Source organism: Culex quinquefasciatus, chromosome 3 (assembly GCF_015732765.1).
Source record: "Culex quinquefasciatus strain JHB chromosome 3, VPISU_Cqui_1.0_pri_paternal, whole genome shotgun sequence".
Classification (NCBI taxonomy): domain Eukaryota; kingdom Metazoa; phylum Arthropoda; class Insecta; order Diptera; family Culicidae; genus Culex; species Culex quinquefasciatus.
Window position 1 is genome coordinate 182,880,195 of NC_051863.1, and position 13,528 is coordinate 182,893,722.

The window sequence follows — 13,528 nt, forward strand, 5'->3', positions numbered from 1 at the left end:
ACATACCTTGCGTGGTTTCGAGCTTTTGACAGCTGTCTGTCATTCGAATGAAATTCCATCAGAAGTAGCAAATCTGCTCTTTACTCAATTTTAAAATCGACGCTTTCGTGCTGTCTTGTCGCACGTCGCTTTTTGACGTTCCGAGAAAAGCGCGTTTTAATGTTTGACCTTGAATAAACAAAAAAAAAAGAGTCAAATTTGCTTGGAAACTTGTATGGGCGAACTAATGTCGCAAAATGGCTATTTTTGTCATAGGGAAAGCCCCTACAAAGTTGAAGACTAGTTAATAAATACAAAAAATAAATGGTGGCCGAAATTTCGTAGAGTTGCTCTTTTGGCAAATGTGTGTGTGTGTGTGTGCGTAAGAAAGAAGTTTGAAAGTGTGAGGTTTCTTGAAAACTCTTTTGTGTGTGTGTGAGAGAGGTTTAAGGTGCACGGTGCGTCAAACTTAATTACACTTTAACCAGTTTAAAGACGGTATTTTCACTTTTGTAGGGAAAAAAGTCAGAGTGTAGTTTGGTAACCTTAAATGTTAACTGTTGTATATTTTGGAGAAGAGAGAAACGCTGTAAGTCCGTGTGTTGGGTGTTTGTGAGAACCGACTGTAATCCAATTGTTTCAAGTAGTGTTTGTTTGTTTGTTTGTGTTCTAGAGGTCGTTTTTTGCTGCTCTTACGTGCTAGGTTATGTGTCGTTATTTCCTATTATGTATACGTAATTCGTAGAGATTAATGCGAATGCGAAAATGGATTTTTTGGATTAAATGGATGAATTTCACTCTTTGTTGTTGTTTTTCTTTATATGAAAATGTTTTTGCTTGAAGTAGGAATTTGTTGATTAAATATTTTGCTTTCGTCAAATGTATCGAATAGAATTGGGAGATTTTTTTTTTGTTGCTCAAATGTGGCGTTGACCTATCATTTCTTGTCTATCAAAGTTTTCTATGCTGTGAATGCGTTGTAGTAATATGTTCTTGATTTTTTTTTTTTGATAAAGTTGATAATGGATGCAATAAACTTTCGCTTTGGTAGAAATATTGATGAACAGTTTGTATGCGTTTTTGTCCTAGTATTTTTTTGTTTATCTTTTTCCCTCTCACAAGTCTTCAAAGTCATAAGATGGACGCACGTCTGCAAGTAATTTGTCTACAGAGAACGGTTTAATTTCCCCCGTGTGCAATCACTGCGTGTTTTTAGGTGTTAATTTCTCAACAGTTTAGGTTCCGACTGACGAATCGCCAGCGCTTCGATATTCATCAATATTTCGTTCGAAATAGTCTTTCCGGTTTATATGTAAAGAGATAAATAGATTTTTTTTCTTGCTTCAAGTTTGCAACCTTACAATGACTAGGATTTACCTTTATATACTATCTCAAGAACAACAAAAACAACAATCAAATAGAAAATTAAAAGAGTTTCCGGCGGCAAAATTCGCTCACTATTCCGTAAGATCCTAACACTTGCTTAGCCCGATCCGTATCTACAAATGGCACCCTTGTAATGAACGGGTCTAACAACTACTGATTAGCAGTGGTGTTCAGAAAGGAATTTGAACAGATTTTTATTATTATTTTTTTTTTCTCTTGATAAGCCTTTGTCTGTACAAAACAACGGAGATTTGCCCTCTCCCATATAGTTATTCTTTGCGAAAGATTTTTCTTCCATTTTTATACACACTATTTTCATAAAAATACTTAATTGCTGCTCAACTTTTGCGGATTGCAATCCGGTTTTATTCGGAATAAAAAATTATCTGTCTCTCTATAAATATTCTGTCTACCTCTTTCATCTACAATTTAAAATATCTGATTTTTATTTCCGTTTCTGCTAAATTAGTTACTTTTGTTCTCCACGTTTCCCCCCTCTTTTTCGAAACAACTACTCTATCTAACCGTGTGTTACCGCTTCCTGTGGATGATTATACAAAGTACAATTCAGTTTCGCTAAAAAAAAGTCAATAATCACAATTTGCTCTTTCCTCCGTTTCCTTTAATTTAATGTCCGCATATTTATCGCAAGTTTACTAAGTTTTTTTAAAAGTCAGGTATCTGGATTAGTAGTCATTGCCATCTCAAAATTGCTGACTCTACCCTTAGCACGTTTTTTTCTACTTCTTCTTCTTTTTCAATCAAAGCCACCGCGCGCCAACAAAACGATACGTTGCACGCAACTTGCGTTCAAACTTGCACCCAAGCTTGCACTCGTGCGCTCGCGCGCGCGAAATGTTTCAACCCAAAGCAAACACACGTGGCGAACGCAAACTTTGAGTAATGTTTAATAACGTAAAGAATTGGTTAACATTTTAAAAACAAATTTCAATGAAATCTAACATTTCCAGCAGCGTTTCGCAAACGATATAACAAATTGTTAACAAATTTCCCAAAACAAAGTAAACTCTTGCTTAGTCTCACTCTTGTGGCTCTAGTTCTGGCTCTGCCCTTGGGTCACTTTATACCGTTTCCGCCCGATGGTCGGCTCCCCCCGCTGCTTTCAGTTCACCTTGGATCGCTGGTACCCGCTGCTGCTCCGTGAAACGGCGAGCTTGGGTGGTACTCCGCCCGGCGTTGGTGGACCTGCCTCTCTCTTTCGGCTCGTTCTCTCTGTAGCCTGTTGGTGAGAAGATTGAAAAAAAACAGACAAGTTTGTTAGGGATATAAACAAAATTGAGACGTGAAGGGTTAGCTCTACTTAATAGTTAGAAAGTCCATTCTTACCAAGTTTGTCATTTGTTCATCCCATGTACTTCATTTATTGAAATACGTCAGGAATGCATTGGAAATGTAATCACAATGTGTTAGTTTAACAATAATGTTATTTTACAGTGAATCTAATTCGATTTAATTTGACAAAATTAAAAAAAGGTGTTCAGAAAAAAAACATGAAAAAATCCTGAAGAGCAATTCTCTGAAGAGTGATTATTTTTCAATGGCCAAAGAAGTAATTTTGCATCATTAGTTCGTCTATAGAAATTTTAAAAAAATTCACAGCAGAAATCTATATCCATACATTTTTTTTGTTATCTTCGCAAAATAACCATTTATAAAAATTCATATTTTTGGATGACGAAAAACTTTAGTTTCTATGTCCAAGGATAGTTGAAATTCATTTGGCAGTGTTGCCAATTTTTCTAAAAAAAACATTGTTTTTGAAAAACTTTGAAACCTAACATTGATGACCGACCACCTAAAAACTTTTTTTTTTTTACTAAAGGAATCTGGAAAAATGTAGTTTTCTCTACATTTTCAAAAAAGCGTCAAATTTTAGAAAAATGTTTACTCAGCAATATGCTTAAGATTTTCAATGTATAAAAATGTTATGGACTTTTTGAATGTTTAAGAGTTTTTGAATTTAATACTCAAATTTTCAGAAAATACCATATTTTCTCGAAAATACTGATATTTTTATAATTCGCAATATGGATATCAAACAATTCGAAATTTTGCATGCATTTTCACTGTTAAAGAGATTTTGAATAAAATACTTTTATTTTCACAAAATACCGTATTTTCTGAAAAATATTCAAATTTTTATGATTTTTATGATTTTCAAACGATTCGAAATTTTGCATGTATTTTAAATGTTTTAGAGTTATTTGAATGAAAAAGCAGCTCATGAAAATTTGAGTACTTTCAAAAAATACGGTGTTTTGTAAAAAAAATAGTATTTCATTCAAAAAACTCTATAACCGTGACATTTCGATTCGTTTGATAACCATGTTGCAAATTATAAAAATTTTAGTATTTTCGAGAAATTACTTTTTTGTGAAAATTTGAGTATTTGAGTTAAAACTCAAAACAGTGAAAAATCAAGCAACATTTCGAATGGTTTGATACCCATATTGCTAATTGTAAAAAATTGAGTACATTCAAACAAAATTACGTTATTTTGTGAAAATTTTAGTTATTATGCTTTGAAATTTATTACACTATCAGAAAATATATTTTAAGCGAATGCATTGAAAATTTAACACGATATTGATGGATTAAGTCAATTTAAGAAAGATTTCAAAAATGATCTATCGTCCGTTATCGGTTGGTCAAACATGGTCACTGATGTTAGTTATTCAGTTATTCGGAGTAAAATTTTATTGAGGACTTCGAATATTACTGTAATACAGTCGACTCTCTCGTTGTCGATATTGAAGGGACCGTCGAGAGCGGAAGTTATCAAATGATATAACGAAAAATCAAAGTAATCTATTTAAGGGACTGACAAATTTAGAACTGGAGCAATATTGATATCGGGAAGATCGACAGCCAGAGAGTCCACTGTAGTACTTCGCTTAGTTTTTTTTACATCCCTAGATATTTAAATTCTGATTTTAAATTATGAAACATTTATGAATTAAAAATTTTGCGAACTGACGTAACAACATTTTATACTCTTTAAATTTTGAGTTTTTGGAATTTAAAAAAGAAGAATTTTTAAATATTGGAATTTATGAACTATTTAATTTGTGAATTAAAACAAATTTTATTGTTTTTTGGTTTCAAAACTTTTTAACTTTCTTGTTTATTATTCTTTGAATTTAAGATTATCTGTGTAATTTAATTTTTGAATTCATTACACAGTTCAACAAAAAATCAAATGTTTCTTGTCTCTGAGACGAGTATATGTGTTCCTAGTAGAATTTTGCCTGCTGAATCCTAATCCGGGTCCAGAATTGCTCCAAATGGTCCCAATTTTGAGATACACCCGCTTGAAATGTTAGTTTAGGCCAAAATTAGCTACTTTGTTGACTATTTTACAAAAGAACTATTGGATAAACAACTAAACCAATACATGTATCTTATAGTTCACGTTTTCTCCTTTCTGAAACACCCCTGGTTTTTAAAATTTGATTGTTTCTACGAATATTTATAGCCATTTTAAAATTATATTTTCAGTTGGTTCTCATTAAAGTTTTTCCAACTTGCATGCAAGTCAAATTATGCTGGGATATCAATAATAAAAATCAAAAATGCTTTGCAGAACGTTAAATAAGTATGTCTCGGTAATCTAATTGATCATATTTCATGTAATTTTGTCTGCTGATCGTTAGATTTTTTCAAAAAGGTCAGATTTTTAAGTAAAAATTGAATTTCAAAATAAAATCTATTTTATGCTAAAGTATGACTCAGAGATGACTAAATGTCGATGTCTCGTCAGTCTAATTGATCATTTTTATTGTATTTTTGTCTGCTGAATCCATTCTCATCATTAGATTTTTTCAAAAAGGTCAACTTTTTGAGTAAAAATTTAATTTTCGATGATTTTTTCAAAATAAAATTTATTTAATGCTAAAGTATGACTTAGAGAGGACTAAATGTAAATGTCTCGTCAATCTAACTACTCATTTATAATGTATTTTTGTCTGCTGAATCCTTTCCCATCATTAGATTTTTTCGAAAATGTCACGATTTTGAGTAAAAAAAGATTTATCATTTTTTAAAATTTTAGAATTTTTAAATTATTAAATTTTCAAATTTTAGAAATTGTGGATATTACTTTTATGTTTTCGAACTTTCAAAGCTTTGAATTGTTAAATTTTTGAACTTTTAAACTTTTTAATTTTACAATCGAAAATATTTTTAATTTTCGAATTTGGCAAGCTCTAAGTTTTAGATTTCCTAAATTCTCGATATTTTTTTTGTTGGTTTCTGAACTTTTAAATTTTTATATTTCTGAATCTTTTTGATATTTTTTTTATTTTCGATTATCTGTATATTTTGAAATTTTAGTCTTACATTTTTAAAATTTCTTATGTTTTTAATATTAAAAATTTAAAATGTTATTTTATACTTTTTGATTTAAAAATATTCAGTTTTTGGATTTGTAATGAAATGATTTTGTTTTTTTTTTGAAAGTTATGAACGATTTGGGTTTTGAATTCCCAAAAAACAAAACTATTGGCACTACGCCCCCCGGGGCATGGCCTTCCTCTAACGTGGGATTTCTGCTCCAGTGCCTCTGACGAGACAGGAGAAACCGGGACCGACGTTTTACTTCACCATCCGATAGAAGCTCAGTGGATAAGGCGGGAATCGAACCCGCGTCTCATAGCATCATCGGGATCGGCAGCCGAAGCCGCTACCCCTATTCCCAAGATTTTTCAAATTTTATTTTTTTTTATTTCTGAACTTTGTTGTTTATACATTTTTATATCTTCTACATCTTCTTTCAATGTTTTTAAATATTTCAAATATTTAAAAATTATTAGATTTTTTCATCTCAAATATTGCAAATCAGTAGAATATTTTGCGCAATCCAAGATTTGTGTGAAAAAAAATGAGTATTTTTTCGATTTTGACTATTGTCTACAAGACCAAATTGATTAAAATTTGCAGGTTTTTGAATATTTTAAAATTCTTTTTGTACTTTAGGTTGGCAAAAATGTATAGTGACTTGTACGGACAAACGAATGAGACAAAATTAATTCCTTGGTCAGTGAAAAAGTACACACGAAGTTTGATCCAAATGTCCCAAATACAAATAATAACCAGTTGTCCGAAGTCTCGGAAAATTGCTCATCAAAAATTATTAAAAATCAATTGTAAAATAACAAACCATGTAGAAAAAATGGATTCGGTATTGTCCACGGTCTTCAGAATGACAAAATGTGCCATTTGAAATTCAATGATTAGCAAATAAAATAATTGATATAGGTTGTTGACAAAGTTATCGACTTTAACGCGGACAAATTACTGAAAAAAAAAATCTAAAATTTATTTCTGAAACTCCTAGAAGGACACTATGATAAAAATACTGCCAAAAAATATAAAATATTAAGATAGGTTTGATAAAGATATCATTACTCACTTATTTTTCGATTGTCTCATGAATTGTTGAATTTTCCTTGCGGCTTGATTCTGAGTTCGTTGCGAATAAGTTCGTCTGCAAAACAAAAAGAAACCCCAAATTAGTCCCCCACATCCTGCATCAAGCCCTGCTGCCGCCACTCACTTCAACGGTCCCGACGGGCTCGGTTCCTTCGACGAACCACCCTGATTGTTCATGTGCTGCTGCTGCTGCTGCTGGGGCGAATGCTGCTTCTTGTAGTAGCACGACGTCGACCCGGCCGCCTCCGGACAACCGTCCGTGGCGCCACTCACACCGGACGCGAGCGCCTGGTGACCTCCGCCGGCTTGGGACTTTTTGAAGCGTTTGTTCTCGCAGTACGAGCGGTACCCGTTCTGGATAATGACGGCCGCCTGGGTCATCTGGCGGTAGTACGCGTACTGTTTGTACCGCCGGTAGTAGTTCTGGATGACGACGGCCGCCGACCGTTCCTTGTCCTGCTCCTCCATGCGGCTCTTGCGGCCCTTGTATGAGCGGTACGCCTTCTGGATGCACTTGGCCGCCTCGTACAGCTCGCGCTGCTCACGTTCTGCGGAGCGGGGGGGTTGGAAAGTTGAGTTTGTGTCGAAGGGTGCTCCTGATGATAACTTACCGGTCAGTTTGAGGTTGGAAAAGTCCTTCTCGAAGGGGTTTGCGTTCGTGGACTGCAGGAACTCGGTAAAGTCCTGCGTCGTTGGTGGAGGGCTTGGAGATCCAACGGGAGCATCCTGCGGGATTGAGTAGCTGGCCGGCGATTGCAACGGACCGGACGAAGCCGGACTCAGACTGGAGCAGGGCGTTCCAACGTCGTGGTACCTGGAATTAAAACGTTGAACTAACTGTAACCTTTAAATTTTAAGAATGACTTACCGATAGTTGTGATCGCTAAACTCAAAGTTAAACTCCTCAAACTGGGACGACGGCAGCGAGTCCAGCAGTGGCTCCATGAAGGAATCGTTTAGCATCCCCATTCCGGACGTGTCCTCGCTGAGGGACTCTGGCATGGGACTGCCCAGCGACATGATCTCCTCGGATTCGTTCTAAGAAACAAATTTTTTAGATCATTCCCGAAAGAGTTTCAAGAACAAGAGACGTTACCTTTATCCGTTCGGGCATCGCGGCGATGATCTGTTCCGCTAGGGTGAGCACCTTGGCGTCGGAATCCCCTGGAAAGGATAGAAAAGGGCGCACCGGGTTGGTTAGTGTTTGCGAAACTACAACGGGTAACTCAACTTGGAGACATCGAAGAGAGACACCTAGAACACCAATAAGGACGACTAACAGCTGGAAGGTTATTTAGGGTTCAGGGTTTTAAAATTTCTACTAACTACAGTCTAGCGGAAGCGAGAAGGAAAATAAGCCGACACATGCAAGCAGGATACTTACCTAGAATAAACAAAATTAAGGTTTAGTTGAAAAGGTGAATGAATCATATTATAAAGTATTTACAGATTTTGGTAACCGGTTTTAGTCTGTAGTGAGATTTAAAATATAGCCCTCTACTCACATTTATCTCTTTATTTGTATTAGGGGAAGGTGGGGCAAGACGACCATATGGGGCAAGAGGAACAATTGCTCGTACGGCCGTAATTTTTACAATTTTGATTATTTCCAGTATGAGGAATTGTTGCTAGCAATGCAATTAGCTGATTCTACTACCACATAATCGCCAAAACGACGTAAACGCCACGGGACATAAGATTTAGTGAAGTTTTTTTTCAAAACCTTTGTTTTCTTATAATATTTGGAAAGTACAAAATAAGGCTTAGGGTTCATTTAAAGGCTTATTTTATCAAAATGCTATTTTTCCTAGATCAGTAGTGTCCCTACCAATAACATGCACCTATTACAAAGTATGATTTAACTTTTGGCTATTTTTGTTGAGAGCTTTTAAAAAATCTTTTTCATGTGGGGGGTACACTTGCCCCATTTTTAGTATGGAAAAAATTACGAATTGCTGCAACAACATATTTTATTGGGAAATAAATACATGAAAGTACTTAAAAACTGATAAACAATTGTTAAAAAAAATTGTCCATACAAAATATAGTGATGTTATGAAAATTTACTTATTATCATCTAAGTAATATTTTTTTCGTAAAACGATCAAAAACAGGATTTTTTCAAAACTTGTTCTAACAAAGTCTTAGTCAAGACCTGAAATAAGATTATTAAAATAAAATCCGACAGATTTTTTAACTTTTTAATGGGTTATAACGAGCATTTCCTTCGCTTGTTACACTTGCCCCACTTTCCCCTATGTGATTCGATACAAGACTCCATACAATTTTGCGAGCAGGTCATACAAAATGGACATGTCAATATTCGATTATCTGTGACTTGAGTAGGAAATTTTTGATAGAGTTGGTGTCTCTGTTAAAGTTTTTTTTCTGATTCGATCAATATATTTACATAAAAAATGAGATTTTTTGAAAAACATCCAACATTTTTAAAAAAACTAAATCAAATTTTAATCATTTAAAAAAATCTTTACGAGGGAAAGCCAATCCAGAAAAAAATATATTTGAATAGTTGAGTAATTTAAAAAAAAAATAGCCGAGACTATGACAATCGAACAATTAGCTTCTGAGATAAAGCAGCACACAGAATTACCACGACATCTTCAAAACTATTGATTTGAATTACAATGTTAAAAATTGAAATATTTGTGAAATTTTCTGATCATTTTAATGATTTTTTTTTTTTCAAATTTGTAATCCAATATGGAAAATTATATATTATGAGATCCTTTCAATAATGATGGCTGATATGAAAATTTTAAATTGATTGTATTGATTTTTATCTTCGGCATAGTTATTGAAACGATTTGAAAATTTCATCAACAATTCATTTTAACCATTCAATCAAACCCAGAGTTTCTAAGGTTTCTAAGGTTTCTGGGTTTGGGTTTGGGTTTGGGTTTGGGTTTGGGTTTGGGTTTGGGTTTGGGTTTGGGTTTGGGTTTGGGTTTGGGTTTGGGCTTGGGTTTGGGTTTGGGTTTGGGTTTGGGTTTGGGTTTGGTTTTAAAATTTGTTTTTTTTTTTTTTTAAATTGATTGGAGGGTCATCTTAACAAGATCGTAGAGGTTCTTTTTCCTTTTCATGAAATTTGGAGACAAAATAAATGAACGAAAGATGATAGTTACAATTCATAGAGATTTTACCTGCTTTTAAAAAGAAAAAAAGTTATTTTTTTCAAGCGAAATATGAGCTTTATAGACACAGCGAAAACAAGGAAGATATTTCATCAAAATGAAATTAAAAAACAAAGAAAAATCGATTTGCGATTTGCGGACACAAATTCTGTATTTAAAAAAAATTGTTTTATTTTTTAAATCCTTGATACCAGATCTGTGCTATCCTAACTCTATTACAAAAGATGCCTGTGTTGGCACCCCTAAACATAACAAAAAATGTGAAAATTTTAAATTCATATTTTAGTAAAATAAAATCTAATTTCAAAAATTGATATTTATTTGAGTGCCTCCTGAAACTTTGCCAAAGACTCTTAATCGATCAGAAAATCATGGATACAGATTTTAGGATTTCCACATGTCCATTTGTATGACCACCTCCAAAAAGAAAATGCGAAATTCTACAGAATTTCTCTTTTTTTATGATTCAAGATTGATTGAAAATGTTTCTGGTGAATTTTTGTATCGATGTAGGGTTGAATCTTTGAGAGTTAATAAGAGAAATTTTAAATACAATTGCACAGATTTTCTGATGAAGTTGAAACAAATTTAAATTTCTGTTGATCAAGTCTAAAGATGTATAAGACATATATTTATAAGAACAATAATATTTACAGGACTGCAAGAGTTTGTTGAATGAGGGTTTGGTAAGGAGTAGGATTAAACAAAAAAAAAACAAAAAAATAAACAATTTAAAAGAATACACCAAGATTTAAGGAGACAAAACAAGGCTTTAAAAAATAAAACTAACTAAAAAAACAAAAAAGATCTAACAACGAAAAGCCCGTCGAAACACCAGCACCAGAAACTAACCTCCCCCCGAGGTCCCTTCTCCGGCGGCCGCACCACCTACTCCACCTCCTCCTCCTCCTCCACCTCCTCCTCCTGCTCCAATCTCCTGGTGGTAAACGTGACCGTGATGCGAGTGGTGCCCCGTAATGGTCACCACCGAGTGCCGGTCGTCGTCCTGCAGCGAATCCGTGTCCTCGCACATCGGACTCGATCCGGCCGCTGAAACTTCACCTGTTTGGAGCGTGTGTGGATTTTGTTTTTTTTGTATTGAATTGAGTAAAAAACGAAAACGAAACGAATCATAAGAGCAAATTTTGCGAAAAAGCCACTACAACTGTTCAAGAGTGTAAATTCTGAGTTTCACTGTAAAGATTTATATATTTCTACTGTATTAAAGTGTGCTGATTAACTATGTGTAAACTGGGTCTATTCCTCTCTGATTTCAATCAAAAGATATTTAATAAAATGCCAAAAAATTGTCGTTTTTAAGCTTATGTCCCCAAAAAAAAGTACTCACACAGTGCAAAGTCCATCTTGCGCAGTGGCGAAAGCAGCGACGTATTGCTGAGATTGCTGGAATTCTGCGACGGAGATTCCGTCGAACGGTCGTTCAACGAGAGGGAAAAGTTGTCGGAATCACTGCCGGGTCCCCCACCACCGCTGGAAGAGGTGGTTCCCTTGGCGGTGGCAGATCCGACGATCGCCGCGGACACCCCGAACGGTGACGACCCTTGGCCACCGGAAACGGAACCACCGGCGGTCAGTGGCAGCGACATGCTGCGGTCGGTTCTGTGGGGGAAAGAAAGAAGGATTATTACATTTAAACTTTTAACTTTATGCCTGTAACAGTAGCTTTTCAAATCTCTGCACACTTAGATTTTTTTCACCGAATTCGGTAAAGCTTACCGAATTTTCAACAGTTCGGTAAACTGAAAATTACTGAATCTGGTAAAAATGTTCATTTCGACAGACGGTTTAACGATCCAAACTTATCCGACTTTTCAACTACCGAATTCGGTAAAAAAAATCTAATGTGTGAACTTTATGTCAGATTTCCAACATACAAACTAAGCTTTTTACTGAATTCTTTAAAATTTTACCGATTTTCAACTGCTGAGAGTTCAATTTCAGTAAAAAACAGATTTTAAATATTTTGCATTACTTTTTTGAATGCGATCAACACACTAAGATTTTATTTACCGAATTCGGTAATTGAAAAATCGTTAAAGTAAAGATCTGTAAAACATTTGTCAAAATTAACAGAATTTTACCGAATTTCAATTGAACTACAAAAAAATGAACAGCATAACCGAATTTCGGTAAGTTTTTACCAAAATCGGCAATATTTAGTTTACCGAACTGTTCAGCATCTAAGTGTATATTTTTTACGGATTTATCAACTACCCAATTGAAAAAAAAGAAATCTAAAACTGCAAAATCAGAATATAATAATATTTTTACATATGCAGTACTAATCTATACTTTACGGATTTATCAACAATCGAATCCGGATAAAAAAATCTTAAACCGTACAAAGTTAGATTTTTTACCGAATCCAGTAAAATTTTACCGAATTTTCAATTAAATATCGAATTCGGTTAAAAACAAAAAAATGCGTAAACTTATGTTTTACCTGTTTTGGAAAATTTACCAAATTTTCAATTTCCAAATTCGGCGAAAGAATCTTAAATTTTATTTTATTTATTTTAGTTTTACTTATTTTTTAATAACTCTGTTTGTAACTCCATTTAGTACTGATTTTGGAAAATACTGAATTCTGTAAAAAAAACTGTTTGTTGTAAAATTGTTTAGACTTAGATTTTTACTGAAACTGATACAATTTTAACGAATTCGATTAACAAAAACTCAAAATTTATCAACTTAGATTTCTTTACCGAGTTTGAGAAATTGAACAGAAATATTAAGTATCAAATTTAAAAAAATACCTGACTCGGAAAAAAAATAAAAAAATATTTTATTTTTTTCGTTTTTCCTGATTTAGTAAAATTATACCGATTTTTCAATGACATTCATACATTCGTGAACTTAATACAATCGATTTCAGGAAAAAACAGGTTTAAATTTTGTTTTTAAAAACATAACCAATCTAAACTCTACGAATCAATATGGGTCATTCCAGGTCAACTGAGTACACTTTTGGACTCGACCTTCACCGATTTGGACCAAACTTGGAGGGAACGTTTATCTATCAATAGTTAACAGAAATCCCAAGTTTGGTGCGGATTGGACCATCCCTCTATTTTTGGCACCGCCCTCTTTTTTGGCGATTTTCTAAAAAACTTTTTTTTCTTTTAATCATAACTTTGCAACTATATGAGCAAAAGACTTTCTACAGATTGCATTTTATAGAAGATTGTCCAAGGAATTCGATAAAAATAAAATTTTAACCCTTAAATGCCCACTAATATTATATTTTATCGTTTTAAGTATAAAAATTCAGTTTTGACCAATTGCTTATATTTTTATTTGTTTTATTTTATCATCATCGTGTTCCCCGGACAATTTTACATAATAATCAATGTAGACTCCAAACTAAAATGAACTATTGACGAGATACAGCGATTTTACTGAAAAAAGTTTGATTTTGCGCAGCAATCAGAAGTTCATGGTGTACTTTTCAACAAAAAGGAATGAATCTCGCATAATTCGGTTTTTATATGTGAGAAACTTATTTCGGATTTGAATTCATAGGACAGAGTGCAGTGCAA

At 33.9% G+C, this 13,528-nt stretch overlaps 1 protein-coding gene across 15 annotated transcripts in view; it reads right to left on the reverse strand.

The window, feature by feature from the left end:
• Positions 1-968: 968 nt before the first annotated feature.
• LOC6035297 (calmodulin-binding transcription activator 1) overlaps positions 969-13,528 on the reverse strand; it is a 380,289-nt gene continuing 367,729 nt past the window's right edge. For 11 of the 15 annotated variants that reach the window (XM_038260373.1, XM_038260371.1, XM_038260370.1 and 8 more), the window contains exons 15-23: positions 11,317-11,588; positions 10,821-11,030; positions 7,913-7,980; positions 7,685-7,854; positions 7,428-7,630; positions 6,941-7,364; positions 6,797-6,871; positions 2,713-2,740; positions 969-2,605 (exon numbers count right to left, since the gene is read on the reverse strand). In XM_038260373.1, coding sequence (XP_038116301.1) covers positions 2,489-2,605; positions 2,713-2,740; positions 6,797-6,871; positions 6,941-7,364; positions 7,428-7,630; positions 7,685-7,854; positions 7,913-7,980; positions 10,821-11,030; positions 11,317-11,588 — 1,567 coding nt within the window. In that variant the 3' untranslated portion in view covers positions 969-2,488. The remainder of the gene's footprint in view (positions 2,606-2,712; positions 2,741-6,796; positions 6,872-6,940; positions 7,365-7,427; positions 7,631-7,684; positions 7,855-7,912; positions 7,981-10,820; positions 11,031-11,316; positions 11,589-13,528) is intronic. The other 4 variants (XM_038260379.1, XM_038260375.1, XM_038260377.1 and 1 more) reach the window with 3 other exon arrangements.